The following is a 25,023-nucleotide window of genomic DNA, read 5'->3' on the forward strand; positions in this document are numbered from 1 at the left end:
TTATGCTTTGTTGTGAGAAGTCGTGCACGGATGGTATATAAGTAGTAAGATATTTGCATTGCTGCCATCTAGTGAGAACCTTTGGTAATGCACACTAAAGTTTTAGGATGATCATACTTACACGAGCCCCATTCTCCAGTAAAACCTTTGCACAAGACACATGACCTCCCAGACATGCTTCATGAAGAGGAGAAATCCTGTCTATTGTCAAAATGTTCACATTAAATCCCTGCAAAGAAAAAAGTTATATATTGTTAGTAAAATCCAACCTGATTTTATAGATTATTAGTTGCAAGAAAAAGTAAGCAAACCTTTTGGAATCACCCAGGTTTTTTGCATTGATTACTAATAAAATGTGATCTGGTTGTTACTGTATCTAAGTCACAATTATAGACAAACCCAATCTAACTAAACTAGTGACACAAAGAGTTGTACTCGTCATATCTGTAATGGAGTATACTGAGTAAACCTCCACAGTATAGGGAGTGAACCCTAGAATTGAATAACCTGTAGATCTCCCTTTAGCAGAAATCATCCCTACCAAATGTCTCCTGTAGCTGAAAATACAATTTGCACAATGATGAGGGGGCATTTTTGACAATTCCTCCCTGAAAATGTGTTTCAGTTCCTCATATCTGGGATGCTTTGTGTGTGCAGCCCTCTTCAGATCATGCCCCAGCATCGCCATACAGTTGAGGTCATGACTCGGACTTAGCCCACAAACCATTTTCTTTTTCAACCATTCTTTAGTGATTTACTTGTGTGCTTTCGGTCATTGTCTTGATGCATCACCCAGCTTGAGGTCATGGTCTGCTGTCCTTAGAGTCTCCCATAAAATGTTAGTCTATAACTTCTCTATAAAATGTCTTCAGACGTCTTCTGAAAGTAATTTACATCAAAAGGAAGGTTCTTACTAAACAATCTGTTTTTAGAAAAACAGATTTGTCGTCAGTAACTTGTCTTTTCATGCCATTATTTAAAGGGACTCTCCAGGAATTAAGAAAATGAAAATACTTAATGGGAACCTGTCGCCGGGATTTTGTGTATAGAGCTGAGGACATGGGTTGCTAGATGGCCGCTAGCACATCCGCAATACCCAGTCCCCATAGCTCTGTGTGCTAATACATTCCTATGAAAAAAAAATGCCGGATCCGGCATTCAGGCAAGCCGTTTTTTTCACCGGAGATAAAACCGTAGCATGCTACGGTTTTCTCTTTTGCCTGATCAGTCAAAATGACTGAACTGAAGACATCCTGATGCATCCTGAACGGATTACTCTCTATTCAGAATGCATGGGGATATGCCTGATCAGTTCTTTTCCGGTATAGAGCCCCTGTGACGGAACTCTATGCTGGAAAAGAAAAATGCTAATGTGAAAGTAGCCTAAGTGTTCTCCTGGAGACATGTTCTGGCTTTGCTCAAAAAATCCCCATCAGACTCAGACTTTATTGGTCCTTTCAAGATGTTGAGATACTTCAATCGGGTATGCTATAAGCTGCGCCTTTCTCCCTCTTTATGTATTCCTATTTTTTTTTTTCATGTTTCCTTCCTCAAACCAGTTGTGTTTAATAGTTATTCTGCTCCTGTCAGAACAGAAGATCTATAAAAAGTCAAGAATATTCTAAACATGAAGAAAATCAAAGGTAAAAACCTTCTTCTTGGTGTATTGGAAGGGTTATGGCCCAGAAGAAACTTTTTTGGACCCAGCTGAAAGCATTAATAGGGTTCTTCTAAAAAAAAAATGTCTCCAGCAATCTGGACCGAAGAATAGAGGACGTACAGGGTGGGTGTGTGTTTGCCTCACTCGTTGCTCCTGGGTTTCTATATCCCAGCGACATGGACTCGCCTCCTGCTCTCCCTTGCCGCTGGGGTTGCTCTGTCCCTCCACGCAGGCTGCGGCCCGCTTGCTGGCTAGGTCTGCCTCCCTGTGCCTATATGATAACGATCAGGCCACATTTTATTAGTAATCGATGCAGAAATCCAGGTTATTTCAAAGGGTTCACTGGGGGCACAGTTCAACACTAGCTATATCCCATAGCTGATTAGTCAGTTTTAGGTGGGATAACTGTACGGTCGAGCAGTCATGCTTTACCTGAGCAATCAGTGTTTTGACAGTGAGCAGTCTTCCTTGAAATGCAGCATCATGTAGGGGAGATCTGTCTGCCCAGGAACCTGCAAAATACAACTCAGAAATCAGAAACATGATTGATCTCATCACAAATGATAAAAGGTGCCTCACTATGATGGTTATTATCATCATCATCATCATCACTCATGGCAGCCCGAAAACCACATGGTGGTCTCCCATTCTGCTCTTCTATTCCCAGCGGGGCCGGCTGACAGTGTTGCAATGTACCTCCACACAGGCTGTGGCCTGCTTGCAGGCCAGGTCTTTCTCCCTGTGCCTGTAGGGTGCACGCTTCATATGGCCCTTAAAGAGCACCCTAATCTGCTCTAGTTTATGGATGGCTACCTTGGAGTACTTAAAGCACCTTCCCCTGTGGGAGGGTGCCTGAGCATTAGGTTCTCCAGCGTGCTAGAGTTCTGCAAATCTGTGCTGCTCTGTTGTCTGCCCATGTACCAAGTCTCTGCTGGACTCCTGGATTGTGACCCTCTGTTGCTTGATCTGATATGTGCCTGACTTCCGTATTGACCTTTTGCTGCCTCCCTGGCAGACAGTTTACCTTATAGCACATACTCAGCCTGCCCTGACCACAATTTTGCATGCCGCCGCCCCCCCCCCCCCCCCCTTTGCACCGGTGTCTATGACCCCTGTAGGTTAGCTGTGAATCAGCTTTGAATCACCCAGAGACTACCCCAGGAGGTAGTGGCCTAGTGGTACTTCCATAGAGAAGTCCAGATCCCTGTACATGATTAAAGGGTGAAAACCAAGGGAATGGCGTGTTAACGCCCTTAGGAATAGCCCATAGCCAAATCTGTTGGTCATCAAAGTAGTTCCACATCCACTGCTGAAACAAATATTAACCTGGTTATTCCTTCCCCAAAAAAATTTACATGCAACAAACCATCACAACACACATTCCACAAGTCACATTTTGGCCACTATTATATTGTGAAAAAAACTAAAAAGATACCCATATTTTTGATCACTCGCATAAATCAGGCAAAAAGAAGAAGCGAATAGTGATCTGGAGTATTTAAGACGTAACTTTTACTTCTAATACAGTACAGACCAAAAGTTTGGACACACCTTCTCATTCAAAGAGTTTTCTTTATTTTCATGACTATGAAAATTGTGGATTCACACTGAAGGCATCAAAACTATGAATTAACACATGTGGAATTATATACATAACAAACAAGTGTGAAACAACTGAAAATATGTCATATTCTAGGTTCTTCAAAGTAGCCACCTTTTGCTTTGATTACTGCTTTGCACACTCTTGATGAGCTTCAAGAGGTAGTCCCCTGAAATGGTTTTCACTTCTTGCCTTATAAATGGTGTTGGGACCATCAATGGCGTTGAGGAGAAGTCAGGTGGATACACAGCTGATAGTCCTACTTAATAGACTGTTAGAATTTGCATTATGGCAAGAAAAAAGCAGCTAAGTAAAGAAAAACGAGTGGTCATCATTACTTTAAGAAATGAAGGTCAGTCAGTCAGCAGAAAAATTGGGAAAACGTTGAAAGTAAGGGCTATTTGACCATGAAGGAGAGTGATGGGGTGCTGCGCCAGATGACCTGGCCTCCACAGTCACCGGACCTGAACCCAATCGAGATGGTTTGGGGTGAGCTGGACCTCAGAGTGAAGGCAAAAGGGCCAACAAGTGCTAAGCATCTCTGGGAACTCCTTCAAGACTGTTGGAAGACCATTTCAGGGGACTACCTCTTGAAGCTCATCAAGAGAATGCCAAGAGTGTGCAAAGCAGTAATCAAAGCAAAAGGTGGCTACTTTGAAGAACCTAGAATATGACATATTTTCTGTTGTTTCACACTTGTTTGTTATGTATATAATTCCACATGTGTTAATTCATAGTTTTGATGCCTTCATAGTCATGAAAATAAAGAAAACTCTTTGAATGAGAAGGTGTGTCCAAACTTTTGGTCTGTACTGTACATTAAAAGATATATCCCTCAATATTCATGAAAGATAAAACGTGTATGTGAATACAGTTTTCCACAAACCCACACACAGGGGATTCGTTGAAAACAGAAACAACCGTGTCCACACTTATACATTCAGTAAATACACAATTATAAGGTAACAATGGCCGGTATGCACTAGCATCTTAGGTACACAATTAAACAATGATGTTAGAGACGACATATGACAGTATGTACATAATGCACGGCGGCATCAAAAAAGCAACAAAGATTTGGTGCCAAAAATCACCATGCAAGTTAGTGCACAGCAGCACCTATATCAAAAAGGTGCACGGCGGCACCAATGAAACCCAGTGTCCTACCCTACAGCTGATGGAATCTTCAGACACCTTCGTTTCGGGGTTCCTTGGCAGGGTTGTCCGGTTCAATAGTTGGAAACCACAAAACGAAGGTGTCTGAAGTTTCCATCAGCTGTAGGGTAGGACACTGGGTTTCATTGGTGCCGCCGTGCACTAACTTGCATGGTGATTTTTGGCACCAAATCTTTGTTGCTTTTTTGATGCAGCCGTGCATTATGTACATACTGTCATATGTTGTCTCTAACATCATTGTTTAATTGTGTACCTAAGGTGCTAGTGCATACCGGCCATTGTTACCTTACAGTGTCTCACACTGAATGTATAAGTGTGGACACGGTTCTTTCTGTTTCCAACGAATCCCCTGTGTGTGGGATTGTGGAAAACTGTATTCACATACACGTTTTATTTTTCATAAATATTGAGGGATATATCTTTTAATGTATTAGAAGTAAAAGTTACATCTTAAATACTCCAGATCACTATTTACTTCTTCTCTATTATATTCTGCCAAAAAAATCAAGATGGCCCCTGCAGAAACCGAGTAGCATGTCAGCAGCGATGGACTGGCCATCGGGAGTACCGGGAGAATCCCGGTGGGCCGATCGAATTATGGGCCGGCCAGGGCCGCCATCAGGGGGGTAAAGCCGATACCCCAGTAAGGGGCCCGGACCCCGGGGGGGCCCGGCCGGTCCCGAGCCATTTTAATTTTTTTGCTGTCAGTGTGTTAACTTTAAAATCAGCGCTCATCTCTTTACTATCTTACACTGACTCAGCTCCAGTAACAGCAGGCAGTGTGGGGGCGGCGCTCACTCACTGACGTCACACGCCTGCTCCTCCCACTAGGCGGCGCAGGCGCGTGACGTCAGTGAGTGAGCGCTGCCGCCCGCACTTGTTACTGGAGGCTGGAGGGAGCTGAATGTAAGGTAGTAAAGAGATGAGCGCTGTGTTAAAATTAAAGTTACTGTCTGCAGCCTGCAGGATACCGATTTATTAATGTATACTACTGTGAGTGGCGGGGAGGGGATCTATGGATGACGGCACTGTTATAGGGAGGGGGATCCGTGGATGGCACTGTTATGGGGGGGGGGTCTGTGGATGACACTTATGGGGGGGGGTCTGTGGATGACACTTATGGGGGGGATCTGTGGATGGCACCATTATGGAGGGGGATTTTTTTTTCTAAATTAAGAGTAAAAATAAAAAACCTGTTTATACTTACAGTGGAATGTTTTTACTTATGTTTTTTTTTGAGTGTGTTTGGGAAAAATAAAGTGGGCCGGTCTGGCTGAAGTCCAGGGCCACTTTATTGTCCCAGTCCATCCCTGCATGTCAGTCTTTTTTTTGACCGATAAAAACTCCCAATGCTGTACTAACGTTAAAATAAATGTTATCCCCTCTCCCTCCAGTGCACTCCTTTCCTGTAATCATCACTCGGGTGATGGTGCCGAGTTCATTATTGAGGCATAAGCCTGTAACTAGTGTAGACTGTGGTCAAAGGGGCAAGAAACCATGTCCCCCATTTGAGTAGAGCTTTGTTCAAGCATTCGCACTGCTGCTCCACTCAAACTCTAGGGGACAGCTGGGGAGAAAAGTGTGCTGTACTCATCTCTGCCAGTGCCATAGACTCTTAAGTGGAGCGGTGCCGCACATGCTCGACCATTGCTGCATTCAAATGGAGGACATGAGATTCCCCTACTTATGATCAGTGCAGGCTCCAGTGCTCTGATCCCCATCAATCTAACAGTTATGCCTATCCACTGTTACCAGAATATCCCTGCAACATTAAATTGACCCCCTGAACCTAACAAAGGTCACATACCTGTCCTGGGCTCTACGATTGCTATGGTCCCAGCTGTTTTAAGCCCTCATGGAACCTGTAAGCAGCTGGGTCCCGTGACACAAAACAGTGAGGTACTGTTCAACCCTCTGTGACAGCCGAGGCCTGTGATTGGCCACAGTGGTCACAGGACCCAGCTGCATTCTGGTCTCATAGAGACCCAAAGCAGGCGGGAATAGGGAATGGAGCAGAAACGGGACCCAGGACTGGCGAGTGGCATTTATTACTTTCAGCGGAGTAGGGGAGTACTCCAGGAGTTGTCAGCTCCAAGACCGGACAACCCCTTAAATGGTATGGGAATAGCAAATATTTCCGGCATAGAAAATTATCTAAATCTACACCAGCAAGGCAGCATAGACTAAAGGGGTTATCCAACTTCTATAATGACCCCCCCCCCCCCAATGCCCGGGAACCTCATACGGGTTATACTTACCCCGCTCCTTGGCACCCTCATCACTACTGATCCCTGCACGGCTGTCGCTGCATCTCCCTATCGATCGGATCAAAACATCCAGTGACAGGGTGGGAGGGGGGTGCCGTTGCAGCCAATAGCAGGCCGCGATGGGGACGTGACTCCCTAGCTGGAGATGCAGCGGCGGCCAAGCAGGGATCAGGAGTGAAGAGGGTGCCAGGGAGTTGGTTAAGTATAATTTATGGTCTCTGATGCGGGCACTTCACTCAGCTTTCAGGCAACGGCCGTTTTGCGCGATCTGCGCTTCGTCTGGCCTCTCACGTGATGGCGTCAGCATGCTCCTCTTTATTCACCGCGTCGGACGTCATCCGTGTTACAACGATACTCATACAAACATTTTAAAACCAATACAAAAAAAGTGTTAAATAAAAACAGCTAGGTCATTTAGACCCAAAGGCCCCATAGCATTTGTCTTTATTATCCAAGAAACTTCTTTTTGAAGTGATGCCCTGTCTATCACCTCCATTTGGTAACAATCCCACTTTCTGAATTCCTGCACGTTAGGACCTTCCTGTTTCCTTCATGTGCTTCTCCTATATGTTCCATCAATCTTGGTGAACCTATTCCTGTTTCTATGGATTTTTTGTGCTCTCTAAATCTCACATACAGGCATTTTATAGTTTTACCTATATAGAATCTTCCACATGGACAAAAAAATAACATAAACCAGAAACTGTGATTTACATGAAATGAACTGTCTAACCACATGCGTCACCACACTCATTGCCATTGGTGTATATCTGCTCAGAGCAAGGTTTACCTTCAGATATACATCAATGGCAATGAATATAAAGAAAGCCATTTTAAAGGGTTTCTATCACTTTGTTTCACCTATTTAGCTTTCAGACACTAGCGATCCGCTAGTGTCTGCTTTATCTAACCATCCTAATATAAGAGCTTATTGTCCTGCCGTTTAGCTAAAAAAATAACTTATATAGATATGCAAATGAGCCTCTAGGTGCTATGGGGGCGTGATTAGCACCTAGAGGCTCCGTCTACCTTAACAAACTGCCGCCGCCCAGCGCGTCCCTCCAGCCCGCCCATCTCCAGCTGAAGCGATCCTCTCCGTGCGCGTCTCTGTTCTGCGCATGCGCAGTGAATGTCTGATCGCTTCCCTGCTCAGACATCTCCACTGCGCCTGCGCCGATGACGTCATAGTGCTCCGAGGAACAGGCGCAGTGGAGATGTCTGAGCAGGGAAGCGATCAGACATTCACTGCGCATGCGCAGAACAGAGACGCGCACGGAGAGGATCGCTTCAGCTGGAGATGGGCGGGCTGGAGGGACGCGCTGGGCGGCGGCAGTTTGTTAAGGTAGACGGAGCCTCTAGGTGCTAATCACGCCCCCATAGCACCTAGAGGCTCATTTGCATATCTATATAAGTTATTTTTTTAGCTAAACGGCAGGACAATAAGCTCTTATATTAGGATGGTTAGATAGAGCAGACACTAGCGGATCGCTAGTGTCTGAAAGCTAAATAGGTGAAACAAAGTGATAGAAACCCTTTAAATCATTGGAATATTCTTGCTCATGATAAAGGGATGAAGGGGGAAAAAAAAACTATGAATACACCATTGATAAGTTTTAGAAGAAGCCAGACCATTAAAAACAAGATGGTGCGAAGCAGATTTGAAAACAAGAGAGAGAATTGGTTAGAGAGAGGAATACCACAGGGAAACTACAATGTACATCATGTCGATTTATAGTGAAGTCTAGGAAGTTAAACATAGGAGGAGTGAAGCATGTGGTTAGAAACAGGAATAGGTTCACCAAGATTGATAGAACATAAAAGAGAAGCACATGAAGGAGACAGGAAGGTCCTAACATGAGCAGGAGTTCAGAAAGTGGGATTGTTACCAATTGGAGGTGATAGACACAGGGCATCACTTCAAAAAGAAGCCTCTTGGATAATAAAGACAAATGCTCTGGGGGCTTTGGGTCTAAATAATCTAGCGGTTTTTATTTAACACTTTTTTTGTATTGGTTTTAAAATGTTTGTATGATTATTGTTGTAACAGTGATGACGTCAGACGCGGTGAATAAAGAGGAGCGTGCTGACTCCATCACGTGAGAGGCCAGACGAAGCGCAGATCATGCGAAACGGCCGTTGCCTGTAAGCCGAGTGAAGTGCCCGCACCATGGACCATGTTTTATTTTTCTGAATAAACTCTACAAGAAAATTGGGTGAGTGCCACAAGTTCTTTTTTCTACTATTTATCACAAAGATAAATGTCTTTACAAGTGTTGAGCACCACCCATAAACAAGCTGAAGATATAAGAGTCCACGTCCACCCTTAAACTGGCAGCAGTGCCAACACTAGAACTGTGTTTTCTCTTTTTTGATATAGAAGTATAATCTATAGGAGGTGCCTGGGCACTGGGGAAGGGGGGGGGCTGCTATTGGCCCTCCCACTCCCTATACAACCTTATGGGATTTGTAGTACATGCACATAATGCATGAAATACAGTGCTATTAACAGTTTCAGTGCTTTACAGTGTATTTTAGGACACTGCAGATTGATATCTGCTTAGCTCGGGATTACGGTTTTGGCATTCGCCCTGCTGACTCGTATTCATTCACTCTCTATATTCACATGTATACAGCCTTCTTCTAGATACGTGTATGAACATACCTCCCTGGAACGTGTGGCAGATGTGATTACCATACAGAGCATTTCTTAGTTCCCACGATAAAGAAACTCCACATAATTCTTGTCTTTTTGAGACCTCTGTGCTTACATTGAGAGCCAGCTTGGAGCGTGTAGAGATGGCATTGCTGGAGACTGAGTGGCAGCAAAACATCACGTGGGGGAATGGTGGGGGAATGGTGCCGCCCCCCCCCCCCCCAGTATCAAATCTCATCTATGACCAGAAGCTACCTACTTAAAAGGTTAAAGGTCCACTGTACCCCATGTACACAGCTTATAATACTACCTTTTTATCTATATATTATGAATGTATACACAAAAATTGTGGTATATATGTAAATGGACCTAAACTGACTTTTCTGCACAGCACAGGAATTGTTAATAACAAAACAGCAGAGGGCTTTGAGGGCCTGAAGGAAGCTGCAGTTGACAGTATGCGCCTCTAGGGAAGGGGGTAACGGGGCTGTATTAAAATAATCAGACCCAATGGACCACCTATATTTTGGCATAAATAGCGCCATTTGATGCATCTAGGTTAAAAGCCTAAAAAAGATGTACCATATTTATGCCCTATAAGACACACCTGCCCATAAGACACACCTAGGTTTTAGAGGAGGAAAATAGGAAACAAAATATTTTTCATTAGACTTCAGATCACACCAGCAATCAAACCCCCAATCTTAATCAGATCTCAGCTTACATCACCAATGTTAATAAGATCCCCAATTAGACATCTGCTTAGACCCCCAATGTTAATAAGACCCTGAATCAGACCTCAGATCAGAGCCTCAATGTGAATGACCCCCAATCAGACCCACAATGTGAATGACCCCCAAATAGGCCTCAGATCAGAGCCCCAATGTGAATAAGACCCCTCATTCAGACGCCCATGTTAATCGAAGCTCAGAGCAGAAAAACTTACCTCTCCTGTTCCCGACACCGCCGTCGCTCCTGAGACCCAGCGCTCTTCCTGCCGCTCTGTTCTGTGACCTGATGTCACACAGTATGCAGACATCCTCTGGCTGTGCGCATGTCACAGCACAGCATACGAGCCTGCAGGAGAAGACCAGGAATCGGTGAGTACAGAGCCCGAATGGGGAGTACTGCATTCACTGCTCCGCGGTCCTCCTGTACTAACGAGCGGTTCCATAATGCATAATGGAAGCGCTCATTAGTATTTGCCCAATAAGACGCACTGACACTTCCCACCCACCCACCTTCACCCCCTGGACATCAAATGGCCCCATAGTGCCCCCCAGTATGAGTGATTGTCCACATGGTGCCCCCACCGAATAATATCCCCCTAGCGCCCCTCCCCTTTCCCCAACTCTGGTAGTTTTAACAGCTCCATAAAAAAAAAAAATATAGGAATAAAATTATATACACTCACCAGATCCTCTTGCATATGATGGAACACTCGCTCCTCGTTGGAGGCAGCAGAACCTACACATGACATCACGATGTTGGGAGCCTCAGGTCCTAAAGCCTGCAATGACGAGAGAGTGTCGAAACTGTCCGATTTATTTCAATGAGGTCAACAATAGGACATGTCCTATTTTTGGGCAGCCTCTATTCACTGGCCATTTAAAAAACAGGCATGTGAACAGCCCCATAGACTTCAATAGGCTGCAATTGCGTTCAGTTTTTCACGCGCGTGAAAGAAAAAAAAAAAACACTGAAGAATTACAAACATCTCCTAGCATAAATCTGTGAAAATGCATTGCATCTGGATGCAATGCGTTTTTCACTGAAGCCCCATTTACTTCTATGGGGCCAGGGCTGCATGAAAAACGCAGAATATAGAACATGTTGCGATTCTCACGCAACGTAGAAATGATGTGTGAAAAACCACGCTCATGTACACTGACGCATTGAAATGAATGGGTCAAGATTTAGTGCGGGTACTGTACATTCACTTCATGCATTGCATCCGCACGGAAAACTGACTTGTGTGAAAGGGGGCTTAGGGCTCACGCACACGACCATGTTTTTTGTCTGCATCCGATCTGCATTTTTTTGGTGCATCAGATGCTGACCCTTTCACTTCAATCCGTATGTCCGTTCCACAACCCCGCAAATTTAACATGTCCTATTCTTGCCCATTTTATGGACAGAGATAGGACAGTTCTGCAGAGGGCAGGATGTTCCATTCTGCAAAGAACCCTTACCCAGTGTTTTACCATTTAGTATGTACGGGTGACTTGCATTATTCCTTCCCATGTGTATAACCTTACATTTGTCAGTTGTTATATATATATATATATATATATATATATATATATAGTAGGGATTTCCCAAATGGTAGCCGTCAGATAAATACACAGCAGCCTTTTTGCGGTGAAAATTAAAGTAGTAAATGTCTTTTATTGTTGGCACACAACAAGTCAACAGGCGGCAGTGATCGGCTTACTGCAGGTGACACTTAAAGAAAAACAATTCAGTCCCGTATCTGGTAAAATCAATCACACAGGTATGATTAAGGCACAGTACCGTAATCCTCACGGAGTGGAGGAGGATCTCGCTTTGTCCTCCGTCTCTCGGCAGAGACCCTCCGGCTTTAGCTCAGCTCAAAAAACACCCAGCTATCCAGAGCTCCACCGTGAGCCAGGTAATCAAACACCCACCTGACCCTGCTGGCTGACTTTTGTAAGCCAGTTAAAACCCGGCCTAAGCCGTGGAGAGTAGTCACCCACTCCCAGTAAGAGCCGTCCCGGATTAGCTTTTCACAGCTATGCTAACTACCAAAGTGTCCATCAGCAACTGCTGCAGACACATGCACTACTGGCTCCTACTTCACCGAGGCCAGAAACCTCGGTGACACATATCTTCCATCTATGATAGTCCCTTGTGCCTTCCTACATACCCCCCCCCCTTCTGCCCAAAGCCGGGGATCTGGACAACTCCAGCAAACATGCAGTGTACTCTGGACAGGGCACCCGCATTTCCTTGTAGCCTGCACGGCCTATGCTCTACCGAAAACCTAAAGTCCTGTAGGGCTAGAAACAAACGGGTGACACAGGCATTCTTACCCTTTTTCTCTCTTAACCATTTCAGAGGGGTATGATCTGAGACCAGTGTAAATCTCTGTCCAAGAAGGGCCCACTTAATGGCCAAGCATTCCCTTTCAATTATCAAGTAATTCTGCTCTGCCAGGACAGTTTTCTGCTGAGGTAACAAACGGGATGTTCCTCCTCATTTATGACTTGAGACATTACTGCCCCTAGGCCTACTTATGATGCATCTGTCTGAACAATAAATTCCCGGGAGAAGTCAGGGGCTACCAAGATGGGCTGTCTATTTGGAAGGCCTCTTCAGCCTCCGGGGACCACTTGATCACAGCAGACTTCCCCCCTTTTGTAAGGTCGGTCAGTGGTCCTGGTATTTCTGCAAACGTAGGAACAAATCTCCTATAGTATCCCACAATAACTAGAAAGGCTTTGACCTGTTTCTTCGTAAGTGGGCGGTGCCATTCTTGGATAGCTTCCACTTAGTTTCTTGGGGTTTTATTATTCCTCTTCCTACAATATATCCCAAGTACCTAGCCTCTTCCAACCCCATGGCACACTTACTTGGATTTATAGTGAATCCGGCCTTTCGTAGCGCATCTAGGATGCTTTGAACTTTACTGAGGTGAATCTCCCAATCTTGATTGAAGATCACTATATCAAGTAAGCAGCCGTATATTCCTGGGGTGGGCATAAGATTTGGTCCATAGCTCTCTGGAAGGTGGCGGGGGCCCCTTGCAACCCAAACGGCATCCTAACGTACTGGAAGGACCCTTCCGGTGTAGAAAATGCAGTTTTTTCCCTAGCTTCTCTCGACAATGGAATTTGCCAGTATCCCTTTGTAAAATCCAGGGTCGTTATTTAACGAGCTGGCCCTAGTCTCTCAATAAGCTCATCCACCCGAGGCATGGGATAAGCATCTACTTTGGACACCTTGTTTAATTTGCGGTAGTCATTACAAAACCGCTATTCTCCATTGGGCTTTGGGACTAGCACTATGGGACTAGACCACCCACTTTTTTTGATTCCTTAATTACCCCCAGTTTTAACATTGTCTGAACCTCTTTGGAAACGATTTCCCTTTGGGCCTCGGGTATCCTGTACGGTTTTAAATTTACTTTTGGGACAGGGTTTTGGCATGTTTACATTGTTGATGGAGGCGTCTGGTTAGGTCAACAGACATGGGTTCTCAGGAGGGTCCCTATCCTTCCATGGTTTTAGCAAGTTGATGTGGTAGATTTGATAGGGCTTTCTCCTACCTGGCTGATGTACCTGGTAGTTAACTTCGCCCACCCTCTCAGTTATCTCATAGGGCCCCTGCCACTTAGCCAGGAACTTGCTCTCTACTGGGGGGACTAAGACTAGAACCCGGTCCCCTGGACTGAACTAAGACGGGCTGTCCTGTTGTATATGTTTGCTTGCGCCTCCTGTGCCTGGAGCATATGCTCTTTCACAATAGGTGTTACCTGAGCTATTCGCTCCTGCAATGTAGTGACATGTTCAATGACACTTTTGTAAGGTGTTACCTCACTCTTCCAGGTCTCCTTAGCGATAACCAACAGGCCTTGTGGATGCCTTCCATACAATTCAAAAGGCAAGGTACCTCTCTGATTGAGAACAGTAGCTAAGGCAACAGGTAATCCCAATCTCGTCCATCTTTATCGACCACTTTTTTCAACACGGCCTTCAAAGTTTTATTTAAGTGTTCCACCAGGCCATCTGTCTGTAGGTGGTACACAGAGGTACGGAACTGGGTAATTTGTAATACCTTACAGAGATCCTGCATGACCCTGGACATGAACAGGGTCCCCTGGTCAGTCAGGATCTCCTTGGGCAGCCCTGTTCTGGAAAAAATCTGGAACAGTTTTCTGGCTATAACTTTAGAGGTAGCTTTCCTCAAGGGCACTGCCTCATGGTATCGGGTAGCAATCCATTACCACTAATATATATTGGTGACCCCTAGCAGATTTTACCAAAGGCCCGACTAAATCCAATCGCAATTCTCTCGAATGGTATCTCGATAATTGGTAATGGTATTAGAGGGCTGCAGAAGTTTGCGACTGGAGAGGTTACTTGGCACGTATGCAGGATTGGCAGTAATCCTTAATTTCTCTGTAACACCCGGGCCAATAAAACCTCTCCAAAACCCTTTCACGGGTTTTATCAGCCCCTAAGTGTCCCCCTAATACATGGCTATGTGCTAGGTCCATTACCATGCGTCAGTATGGTTTAGGAACCACAAGCTGTTCCACTAATTCTTCCCGGATTTTAGTCACCCGGTACAACAAATTTTCATTCATTGCAAAGTGAGGGTACCTTTTGTCTGCCCCTGGCTCTTGAGGTGCCCCACTGACTACCCCCACATTGTTTAACCACCTCAGCTCCCCTAGCTTAAACCCCCTTAATGACCAGACCACTTTTTACAATTCTGCACTACACTACTTTCACGGTTTATTGCGCGGTCATACAACTTACCACCCAAATGAATTTTCCATCCTTTTCTTCTCACTAATAGAGCTTTTATCTGGTGGTATTTCATTGCTGCTGACATTTTTACTTTTTTTGTTATTAATCGAAATTGACCGAATTTTTTGCAATAAAATGACATTTTTCACTTTCAGTTGTAAATTTTTTCAAATAAAAGTACATTTCTATATAAATTTTTCTCTAAATTTATTGTTCTACATGTCTTTGATAAAAAAAATGCAATAAGTCTATATTTATTGGTTTGCGCAAAAGTTATAGCGTTTAGAAACTATGGTACAAAAATGTGAATTTCCGCATTTTGAAGCAGCTCTGACTTTCTGAGCACCTGTCATGTTTCCTGAGGTTCTACAATGCCCAGACAGTAGAAGCACCCCACAAATGACCCCATTTCGGAAAGTAGACACCCTAAGGCAGGGGTGTCAAACTCAAATTCATCGGGGGCCGCATCAGCAGTTTGGTCACCCTCAAAGGGCCGGTTGTATCTGTAGGACTATGTGTCCACTCTTTATTATCATAAATTATTGTCACTGCATTCAATTATTACTGTTTTTTGTAATAATGTAAGTAATAACTAGCTCTGAAAGCAGAAACAGTCAGAATAATGGCAAGTAGATATTCAAATGTACAATTATTGTACAATTTATTGAAAAATGATTTTTGGTAACAGACAGTAATTATTATTTTTTAAACATCTGTGGATGACGGACACTGTTATGGGGGGGATCTGTGGATGACGGACACTGTTATGGGGGGGATCTGTGGATGACGGACACTGTTATAGGGGGGATCTGTGGATGACGGACACTTATGGGGGGGGATCTGTGGATGACGGACACTTATGAGGGGGGATCTGTGGATGACGGACACTTATGAGGGGGGATCTGTGGATGACGGACACTTATGAGGGGGGATCTGTGGATGACGGACACTTATGAGGGGGGATCTGTGGATGACGGACACTTATGGGGGGGATCTGTGGATGACGGACACTTATGGGGGGGATCTGTGGATGACGGACACTTATGGGGGGGATCTGTGGATGACAGACACTTATGGGGGGGGGGATCTGTGGATGACAGACACTTATGGGGGGGATCTGTGGATGACAGACACTTATGGGGGGGATCTGTGGATGACAGACACTTATGGGGGGGATCTGTGGATGACAGACACTTATGGGGGGGATCTGTGGATGACAGACACTTATGGGGGGGATCTGTGGATGACAGACACTTATGGGGGGATCTGTGGATGACAGACACTTATGGGGGGATCTGTGGATGACAGACACTTATGGGGGGATCAGTGGATGACAGACACTTATGGGGGGATCTGTGGATGACAGACACTTATGGGGGGATCTGTGGATGACAGACACTTATGGGGGGATCTGTGGATGACAGACACTGTTACAGGGGGGGGGGGATCTGTGGCTGGCACTGTTACAGGGGGGATCTGTGGATGGCAGTGTTATGTATGTGCCATCCACAGACCCCCCACCCCATAACAGTGCCATCCACAGACCCCCCACCCCTTAACTGTGCCATCCACAGATTCCGTGTAAACCCCCCCCGCCGCCGCCCCCCCCCCAGTATACAAATATAAAATGTATTATTGAATTAAAAGTTATTAAACATGCCCCCCTCACTCCTAATTGTACCGTATATCCTAATTGCTTGTGTATAATGCCGGCAGGCAGGACGGGCGGCCGGCGCGTCACTCACTGACGTCAGTTGCCTGCGCCGCCTGCTTCATTCATAAAGGAGGCGGTGCAGGCACGTGACATCAGGGAGTTACGCTGCCGCCCGCCCGGCCTGCCTGCATTCTACACAAGCAATTAGGATATACGGTACAATAGAACGGCCGCTAGAGGGCAGACGTTCTCTGGCTTGTAGGCTGCCGCGTATGCGCTGAAGAGGCGGCTTTCTTGTGTCAAAAAAAAAATAAAAAAGCGAGAATAAAAAGGTGAAGGCTGGTGAAGGCTGGCGGCGGCTGCGCGGGCCACATGACGAGGTCTGGCGGGCCGGATTCGGCCCGCGGGCCTTGTGTTTGATACCCGTGCCCTAAGGTATATATATTTTTTTCCCTTACAAAGTCTCATATTCCACTAACTTGTGACAAAAAATAAAAACTTCCATGAACTCACTATGCCCATCACGAAATACCTTGGGGTGTCTTCTTTCCAAAATGGGGTAACTTGTGGGGTATTTATACTGCCCTTGCATTTTAGGGGACCTAAAGCGTGAGAAGAAGTCTGGAATCCAAATGCCTAAAAAATGCCCTGTGAAATCCTAAAGGTGCTCTTTAGAATTTGGGCCCCTTTGGGCACCTAGGCTGCAAAAGTGTCACACATGTGGTATCGCCGTACTCGGGAGAAGTTGGGCAATGTGTTTTGCATTGTATTTTTACATATACCCATGCTGGGTGAGAGAAATATCTCTGTAAAAGTCAACTTTTCCCATTTTTTCATACAAAGTTGTCATTTTAGAGAGATATTTCTCTCACCCAGCATGGGTATATGGCATTGTGTTTTGGGGTGTCTTTTTACATATACCCATGCTAGGAATATCTCTGTAAATTGACAACTTTGTATAAAAAAAATAAAAAAGTTGTCATTTACAGAGATATTTCTCACACACAGTATGGGTATATGTAAAATTACAACCCAAAACACATTGCCCTACTTCTCCTGAGTACGACAATACCACATGTGTGACACTTCTTTGCAGCCTAGGTTCGCAAAGGGGCCCAAATTCTAATGAGAATCTTTACGATTTCACAGGGCATTTTTTACGCATTTGGATTCCAAACTACTTCTCACGCTTTAGGTCCCCTAAAATGCCAGGGCAGTATAAATACCCCACAAGTGACCCCTGACCCCATTTTTGAAAGAAGACACCCCAAGGTATTCCGTGAGGGGCATCGCAAGTTCCTAGAATTTTTTTTGGCACAAGTTAGCGGAAAATTATTTTGTAAAAAAAAAAAAAAAAAAAAAAAAAAGCCTCATATTCCACTAACTTGTGACAAAAAATTAAATTTTACATGAACTCGCCATGCCCCTCACGAAATACCTTGGGGTGTCTTCTTTCCAAAATGGGGTCACATGTGGGGTATTTATACTGCCCTGGCATTTTAGGGGCACTAAAGCGTGAGAAGAAGTCTGGAATATAAATGTCTAAAAAATTTTACGCATTTGGATTCAGTGAGGGGTATGGTGAGTTCATGTGAGATTTTGTTTTTTGTCACAAGTTAGTGGAGACTTTGTAAGAAAAAACAAAAAAAAATAAAAAATCTATTTCCGCTAACTTGTGACAAAAAAGAAAAAAATCTTCTATGAACTCGCCATGCCCCTCAAAAGTGATCTTTATAGCGCCGCAGCGATTTTACAGTGTTTTTGCAGTGATCAGAAAAAAAATAATAATTTCTGTCACTGCGGTGGGGCGGACTGAACGCAAGTGTGCGCACAAGATCAGGCCTGATCGGGCGAACACTGCGTTTTTTGTAGAGCCTATAGAACATGTCCTATTCTTGTCCGCAATTGCGGACAAGAAAAGGCATTTTCTATATAGTTCTGGCAATGTGCGGATCCGCAAAATGTGGAAAGCACATTGCCGGTGTCCATGTTTTGCGGATCCGCGGTGTCCGTGTTTTGCGAATCCGCAGATCCGTGGATCCGCAAAACACATACGGACGTCTGAATGGAGCCTTACAGGGGGGGTGATCAGGGAATCTATATGGGGTGATCACCCCCCTGTCATTCATCACCCCCCTGTAAGGCTCCATTCAGACATCCGTATGTGTTTTGCGGATACGCGGATCCGATCCGTGGATCCGCAAAACACATACGGACGTCTGAATGAAGCCTTACAGGGGGGGTGATCAGGAAGGTGATCAGGGAGTCTAATATGGGGTGATCAGGGGTTAATAAGTGACAGGGGAGGGGGTGTAGTGTAGTGGTGTTTGGTGCTACTTTACAGGGCTGCCTGTGTCCTCTGGTGGTCGATCCAAGCAAAAGGGACCACAAGAGGACCAGGTAGCAGGTATATTAGACGCTGTTAACAAAACAGCGTCTAATATACCTTTCAGGGGTTAAAAAAAAAAAAAAAAACGCATCTACAGCCTGCCAGCGAATGATCGCCGCTGGCAGGCTGTAGATCAGCTCGTTTACCTTCCGATCCTGTGTGCGCGTGTTCACAGGAAATCTCGCGTCTCGCGAGATGACGCGCCGGCGCGTCAAGGAGGAATGAATCGACCGCCTCCGGAACGCAATCCGACGTTAGGTGGCTCGGAGGCGGTTAAGGCCCCTTTTAGAGTCTCATCTCGGAACTGAGCAGTCCCAAAGTTTCCCCGAGGTCCCTCTAAATCAGGGACCGTCTCCTCGAGGGCAGACTCCTCCCCATTCTCACCTACCATGGCCGAGAACGGAAAGTCAGGGACCATCTCAGGGTCAAGGAGCACGGGGCTGTCTGCACCCCCAGGGCGTTGTTGCGATACGGTCTTGGCCCACAGGTCCCAGAACACAGGACAGTCTCGGCCAAAAATCATCTCGTGCATCAACCCCTGCACGACCCCTACCTGGTGGTACACCGTACCCTCTTCTGTTTTTAAGGTGACCTGGGCTATTGGGTAGACCTTGGTATCTCCATGAATGCAGGTGACTCCCAAGGTCTTTCCAGGAACCAACTTATGAGGAATAGGGGCCGTTAGGAGCGTGACCAGGCTCCCCGAGTCCAGAAGTCCCGTTGTGGGGTTGCCATTCACATTAATCGCACAAAAGGGAAGTCTTTGCTCAACGTTTGGAATCGCACTACACGCAAACATTGAGGTTCGTCTCCTCACAGAACAGTCCATTTGTTCTGGGCTGATGGGACATTGGGCTGCCATATGTCCCAGGCCATGGCACCTCCAGCAGATGACCTCTCTTAGGGACGGCTGTGGTGTTGGTTCTGGTAGACTCTTGGCCTCATAACGACCACCCTGAGGGGGTTTTAGTCCCTTTCTCTTAACTTCAGAGTCAACCCGCACCTTCCAGTAGGGGGGAGTTCAAGGATCCTGAGGCAGCTAGGGTGGGCTCTACGGCATAGTACCTCTCTACGAAGCCTATTAAGTCATCTGCAGTCTGCGGATTTCCTTGTTCAACCAAGCACTGTACCGGCTATGAATCGGTCCATTACGACCCGCTCCACCATTTTGGCTGGGGAACAGACATCCGGCTGTAGCCATTTTTGGACGAGGTACAGTAGGTCAAACTTTAGAGACCTGGGAGGCTTGCTTCTCTGAAACCCCCACTGGTGCACCCTCTGAGCTTGGACGGTAATGGTTACCCCAGAAATGCCAATATTTCTGCCTTTAATCGGGAGAATTCCCGTGCATCCTGCAACGATAAGTCATAATACGCCTTCTGGGGTTCGCCTGAGAGAAAGGGGGCCAGCACCTCGTCCCATTGCTCAGCTGGTAGTCTCTCACACTCAGTGACCAACTCAAAGACGGTGAGGAAGGCTTCTATGTCGTCCTCTGCGGTCATTTTTTGTAAGGCAGGCTGCATGTTTTTTCTTCTGCCCAAATTCTGTTCAGCTACATACCCCACTGGTTGTGCTGCCACCCCCTCTCTTAGGGTTGCAATTTGCTCCGACAGTAGGTGGTTTATCTCCTGTTGATGGGCATTAGCCTGCCGTTGAGCCTGAAAAGCCTCTGCATGAACCCTTTGCTGCTGCTCCAAGGCCTGTCGCTGCTGCAGATTGCTCTGCACCATCTGCTTGATAAGATCCTCCATTTTCACCGACTCTTGTTGAAGCTCCACTGTTGCTTTAACCCAGGACATCAATTGGAAAACTTCCTTTCAACAAAAGTCCATTCAGTAATTTAGGCTTCTGGCCCTTTAAGAGTCCAACCAGAAAAAAAAAAAGGCTTCTGGCATTTTAACTTGTTGCTGCTTCAAGCAATCCTGGGAGTGCCTGCATCCTCCACCAAATGTAGAGATTTCCCAAATGGTAGCCTGCGGATAAATACACAGCAGCCTTTTTGCGGTGAAAATTAAAGTAATAAATGTCTTTTATTGTTGGCACACAACAGGTCAACAGGCGGCAGTGATACTACAGCCGACACTTAAAGAAAAACAATTTAGTCCCGCATCTGGTAAAATCACACAGGTATGATTAAGGCACAGTACCGTAATCCCAACGGAGTGGAGGGGGATCTCAATTTGTCCAGAGCTCCACCGTCAGCCAGGTAATCACACACGTACATGACCCTGCTGGCTGACTTTTGCAAGCCAGTCAAAATCCGTCCTGGACCGTGGGGAGTAGTCACCCACCCAGCACTATGACTACTCCCAGTAAGAGCCGTCCCAGATTAGCTTTTCACAGCTATGCTAACTACTAAAGTGTCTATCTGCAACTGCTGTGGATACATGCACTACTGGCTCATACTTCACCAAGGCCAGGAACCTCGGTGACACATATCTTCAATCTATGATAGTCCCTTGTGCCTTCCTACAATATATATTGTGGGGATTCACTCTGGTAGTTAGGAATAGCGGATGCAGTATAGAGGCAAAGTACACGGTTCTTGAATCAAACAGCGGTGTTTATTCACACATTGGTGTATAACAAAATGCAGGTAAGGTGCATCACAAAACGCAGGTGGCTTGGTGTTTGTTCACACACAAGGAAAGTCCATAAACAATAAAAGTCACCTTTTCTCCTGGGTGTTAATTAACACCCTGCTAGCAGTTCAGCCTCAAGTCCATAGGCGAACTGTTCACTTTTAAGAGGGGCCCGTGTCCTCCAGCCCGCTCAAACCTCAAATTCCAGCACAGCCCTCAGTTCACAGCACACAGACTCCTGAGCTCCACTGTCAGAGGGAGGTAAATCCACCACATCTGGCAGTGCTGGCTGGTTTTTATGCCTTGCAAAACCTTGCCTGGAACATGGGGAGTAGTTACTGCCCCAGCACTTTGACTACTCCCAGTAAGAGCCGTCCCGGATCAGCTATGACAGCCATGCTAAATCTCACGGTGTCAATTAGGAATAGCTGCTGCTGACACATGCACTACCGGCTCTTACTTTACCGAGGCCAGGAACCTCGGTGACACATACCTTCCATCCACGATGATTCCAGGTACCTTCTTATAATATATACACACATACACATACATATACACACACACACACACACACACACACACACACACACACAGGTGAAACTCAAAAATTCAAATAACGTGCAACAGTCCATTTATTTCAGTAATGCAAATTAAAATGAATTGCATAATGTAGCTTAAAATTAGAATTTTGGGAAAAGGTTCAATAATCTAGGCTTAAAGTGTCACACTCTAGCCAGCTAATTAATCCATATCAATAGGTGATAAAGTAAAGCTTCCCTAATAAATATGGATCACAGAAGGTGTGGGATACGCAAAAATGTAACTTTTATTGGTATATCAATAAAATAGGGGGAAGAACATGACCTAAAAAATCCCTAATAATTATAGGCAGGTGGGGTGGCACTAACCAAGTGCTCAAACAAACAGTGACATGTGAACCCACCATGTGTATAGTGTCGCCACCTCCACTCTGTAGCCAAAGGGATATGAAAATGTGTCCCAATATCAAACCACCTCCTTGAACCTGGAAGGCTATCCAGGTACAACTATGGAGGGGTATGATAGGAATCACATACAAGCTAATCACCAACAGCTGATGCTATAGTGGTAGCATGAGAGCCAGGAGACAAGTGTATTTCTGTGATAGACACTACAATGTCCCAGCGCTCTCAGACAAGCTGTGGTGATTAAATTGGGAAGAACAGGGTTGGGTGCAGATCAGGGTGCCCTGGTTATACGGCGTCCTGATACACTGTGTTAAGCATGGATCACCTCTGTACTGTATGATTCAGGTTGTAGCAACACAGCCAAAGGTATCCTGCAGGATCGCACCCAATCCTACTTCCCAAGAGAACTGTCATCTAGCTCATGCTATCGCAGTAATACTAGCTCAACACGTTTCCTCTATGTAAGAATCATCAGGAGCAAAAATAACCTGCCTATCTAAGCTGAGCTATCTCATTCATTCAGAGCAACAGCATGACAGCATATCCGGCGCTAGTACGGCCGTGAGGCGGCGGCCGAAAGCGCTCTGATGTAAGGAGGAAAGCCCTCCCCCATTGATGACGCAGGGATCGCATGTTAGCCAATCATGTGTGGAAGGGGCGGGGTGCCTATACACCTCCCACATCACGCTGGCTAGACCAAAGTAAGCGATGCCTGCATCTAGGAACAGTGTATATGTATGAGGAATACTTGGCAAAACATTGAATAATGCTGGATGGAATTCGAGAAGGGATATGTGAAGGAAATGAAAATTAGCAGCAACCGCCTATGTAGATGTCATTATCCATAGGGAGCACACTACAAGCTGAAACTATCTGCATCACAAAAACAGTGAACAATCGCTATTGGTTACCATTGGTTACCACGGGAGGAAGAACGAAACATTCAAAAAGTGCCATATATGTATCAGATCTGAATTTTAATCAGGGGGAGCAAACAAAAAGTCAGCACTCATTAATAAAAAAAAAATAAAAAATAAAAAATAAAGGGGAGGCGCCAGTTTTTTAGGCGACTATTCAATGAAACTGAGGTATGATATATGGTCATTTAGCCCGTTAGGGCGAAGGGCCCCCAATTTAAAGGTCCATTGCGCCTCTTTTTGAAGGACCCTCTGATCCAGGTTGCCCCCTCTAGGAGAAGGTCTGACAATCTCTATCCCCTGAAAACAGATAGACCCAATATCCCCCGAGTGACAGGTGTTGACATGATGGGACACAGGAGTGTCCACGTTCTTTTTTATATCATTAATATGCTCCCCTATACGACGGCGAAGCTCACAAATCGTCTTTCCCACGTATTGGAGCCCACAGACGCATGTGGCCAGGTAAAGCACACCAGAGGATCTGCAGTTAATAAACGTACGGATGGTATATGTTTTTCGCAGTAACTGTACTGCTGAACTCAGAACCCCTTTTGAAAGAATCACAAGCTATGCAACCGCCGCAGCGAAACGACCCTTTAGGGGGGTCTCCTAGCCATGTAGAAGAGACTGGAGACTGATTGCGGCTTCTACCACAAGCTCAGGGGTGTGGCCATGGGCAGTCCTTGTGGCCTGTCTTATGCCAACCTATACCTGGGCTGGTGGGAGAGGGAGGTAGTTTTTGGCGACGAGATGGTGGGTTGGGCAGGTCCCATCACGATATGGGTTAGGTACATCGATGATGTACTGATCTTCGGGAATGGGACCGTTCAGGAGTTCAATGAATTTGTGAGGGTCCTGAATGTAAACAAGTGTGGTCTGTTTTTCACCTTCGAGATCAATGCAACACAAATAACATTCCTCGACCTCACCATCTTCAAAACGGAGGATGGCAAAATTCATACCAGTTTATACTGGAAAAGTACGGCAACAAATACGCTATTACACTGGGACAGTTGCCATCCATATCCTTTAAAGAAAGGAATACCCAAGGGCCAATTCTTCCGTATGGGTTGCAATTGCTCCTCCCTCTCAGATTTTCAGATTAAAGCTGGTGATTTGACTAACAGGTTTATCAATCGTGGATACCCTCGTGGCATACTTGGCTCTGCCTATCAGCATTCGGTATCCTGCACTCGTGAGGCATTATTAAATCCTCGGGAGCGAGGTGAGAGCCAAGGGCAGGTTCGCCTTATTGCCACCTTCGATGGGGCAAGTGGTGCCATACGTGATATTATCAGTAAGCACTGGGGGATTCTACAGATGGACCCTGACGTGGGTCACCTTATGGGCCCCACACCTGCAATTACATTTCGGAGGGGCCGCAATCTTAAGGATCGCCTCTGCCACAGCCATTTTCAGTCTCCAGTCTCTTCTACATGGCTAGGAGACTCCCCTAAAGGGACGTTTCACTGTGGCGGTTGCATAGCCTGTGATTCTATCAAAAGGGGTTCTGAGTTCAGCAGTACAGTTACTGCGAAAACATATACCATCCGTACGTTTATTAACTGCAGATCCTCTGGTGTGGTTTACCTGGCCACATGCGTCTGTGGGCTCCAATACGCGGGGAAGACGATTCGTGAGTTTTGCCGTCGTATAGGGGAGCATATTAATGATATAAAA

General features: G+C 45.7%; 1 protein-coding gene across 1 annotated transcript in view; it reads right to left on the reverse strand.

Annotated features, from left to right (window-relative positions):
* The window catches only part of ASB11 (ankyrin repeat and SOCS box containing 11), a 61,264-nt gene that overhangs the window by 27,782 nt on the left and 8,459 nt on the right, over positions 1-25,023 (reverse strand). The window contains exons 2-3 of the mRNA XM_040423311.1: positions 2,093-2,172; positions 122-229 (exon numbers count right to left, since the gene is read on the reverse strand). Coding sequence (XP_040279245.1) covers positions 122-229; positions 2,093-2,172 — 188 coding nt within the window. The remainder of the gene's footprint in view (positions 1-121; positions 230-2,092; positions 2,173-25,023) is intronic.

This window comes from Bufo bufo, chromosome 3 (assembly GCF_905171765.1).
Source record: "Bufo bufo chromosome 3, aBufBuf1.1, whole genome shotgun sequence".
Lineage (NCBI taxonomy): Eukaryota > Metazoa > Chordata > Amphibia > Anura > Bufonidae > Bufo > Bufo bufo.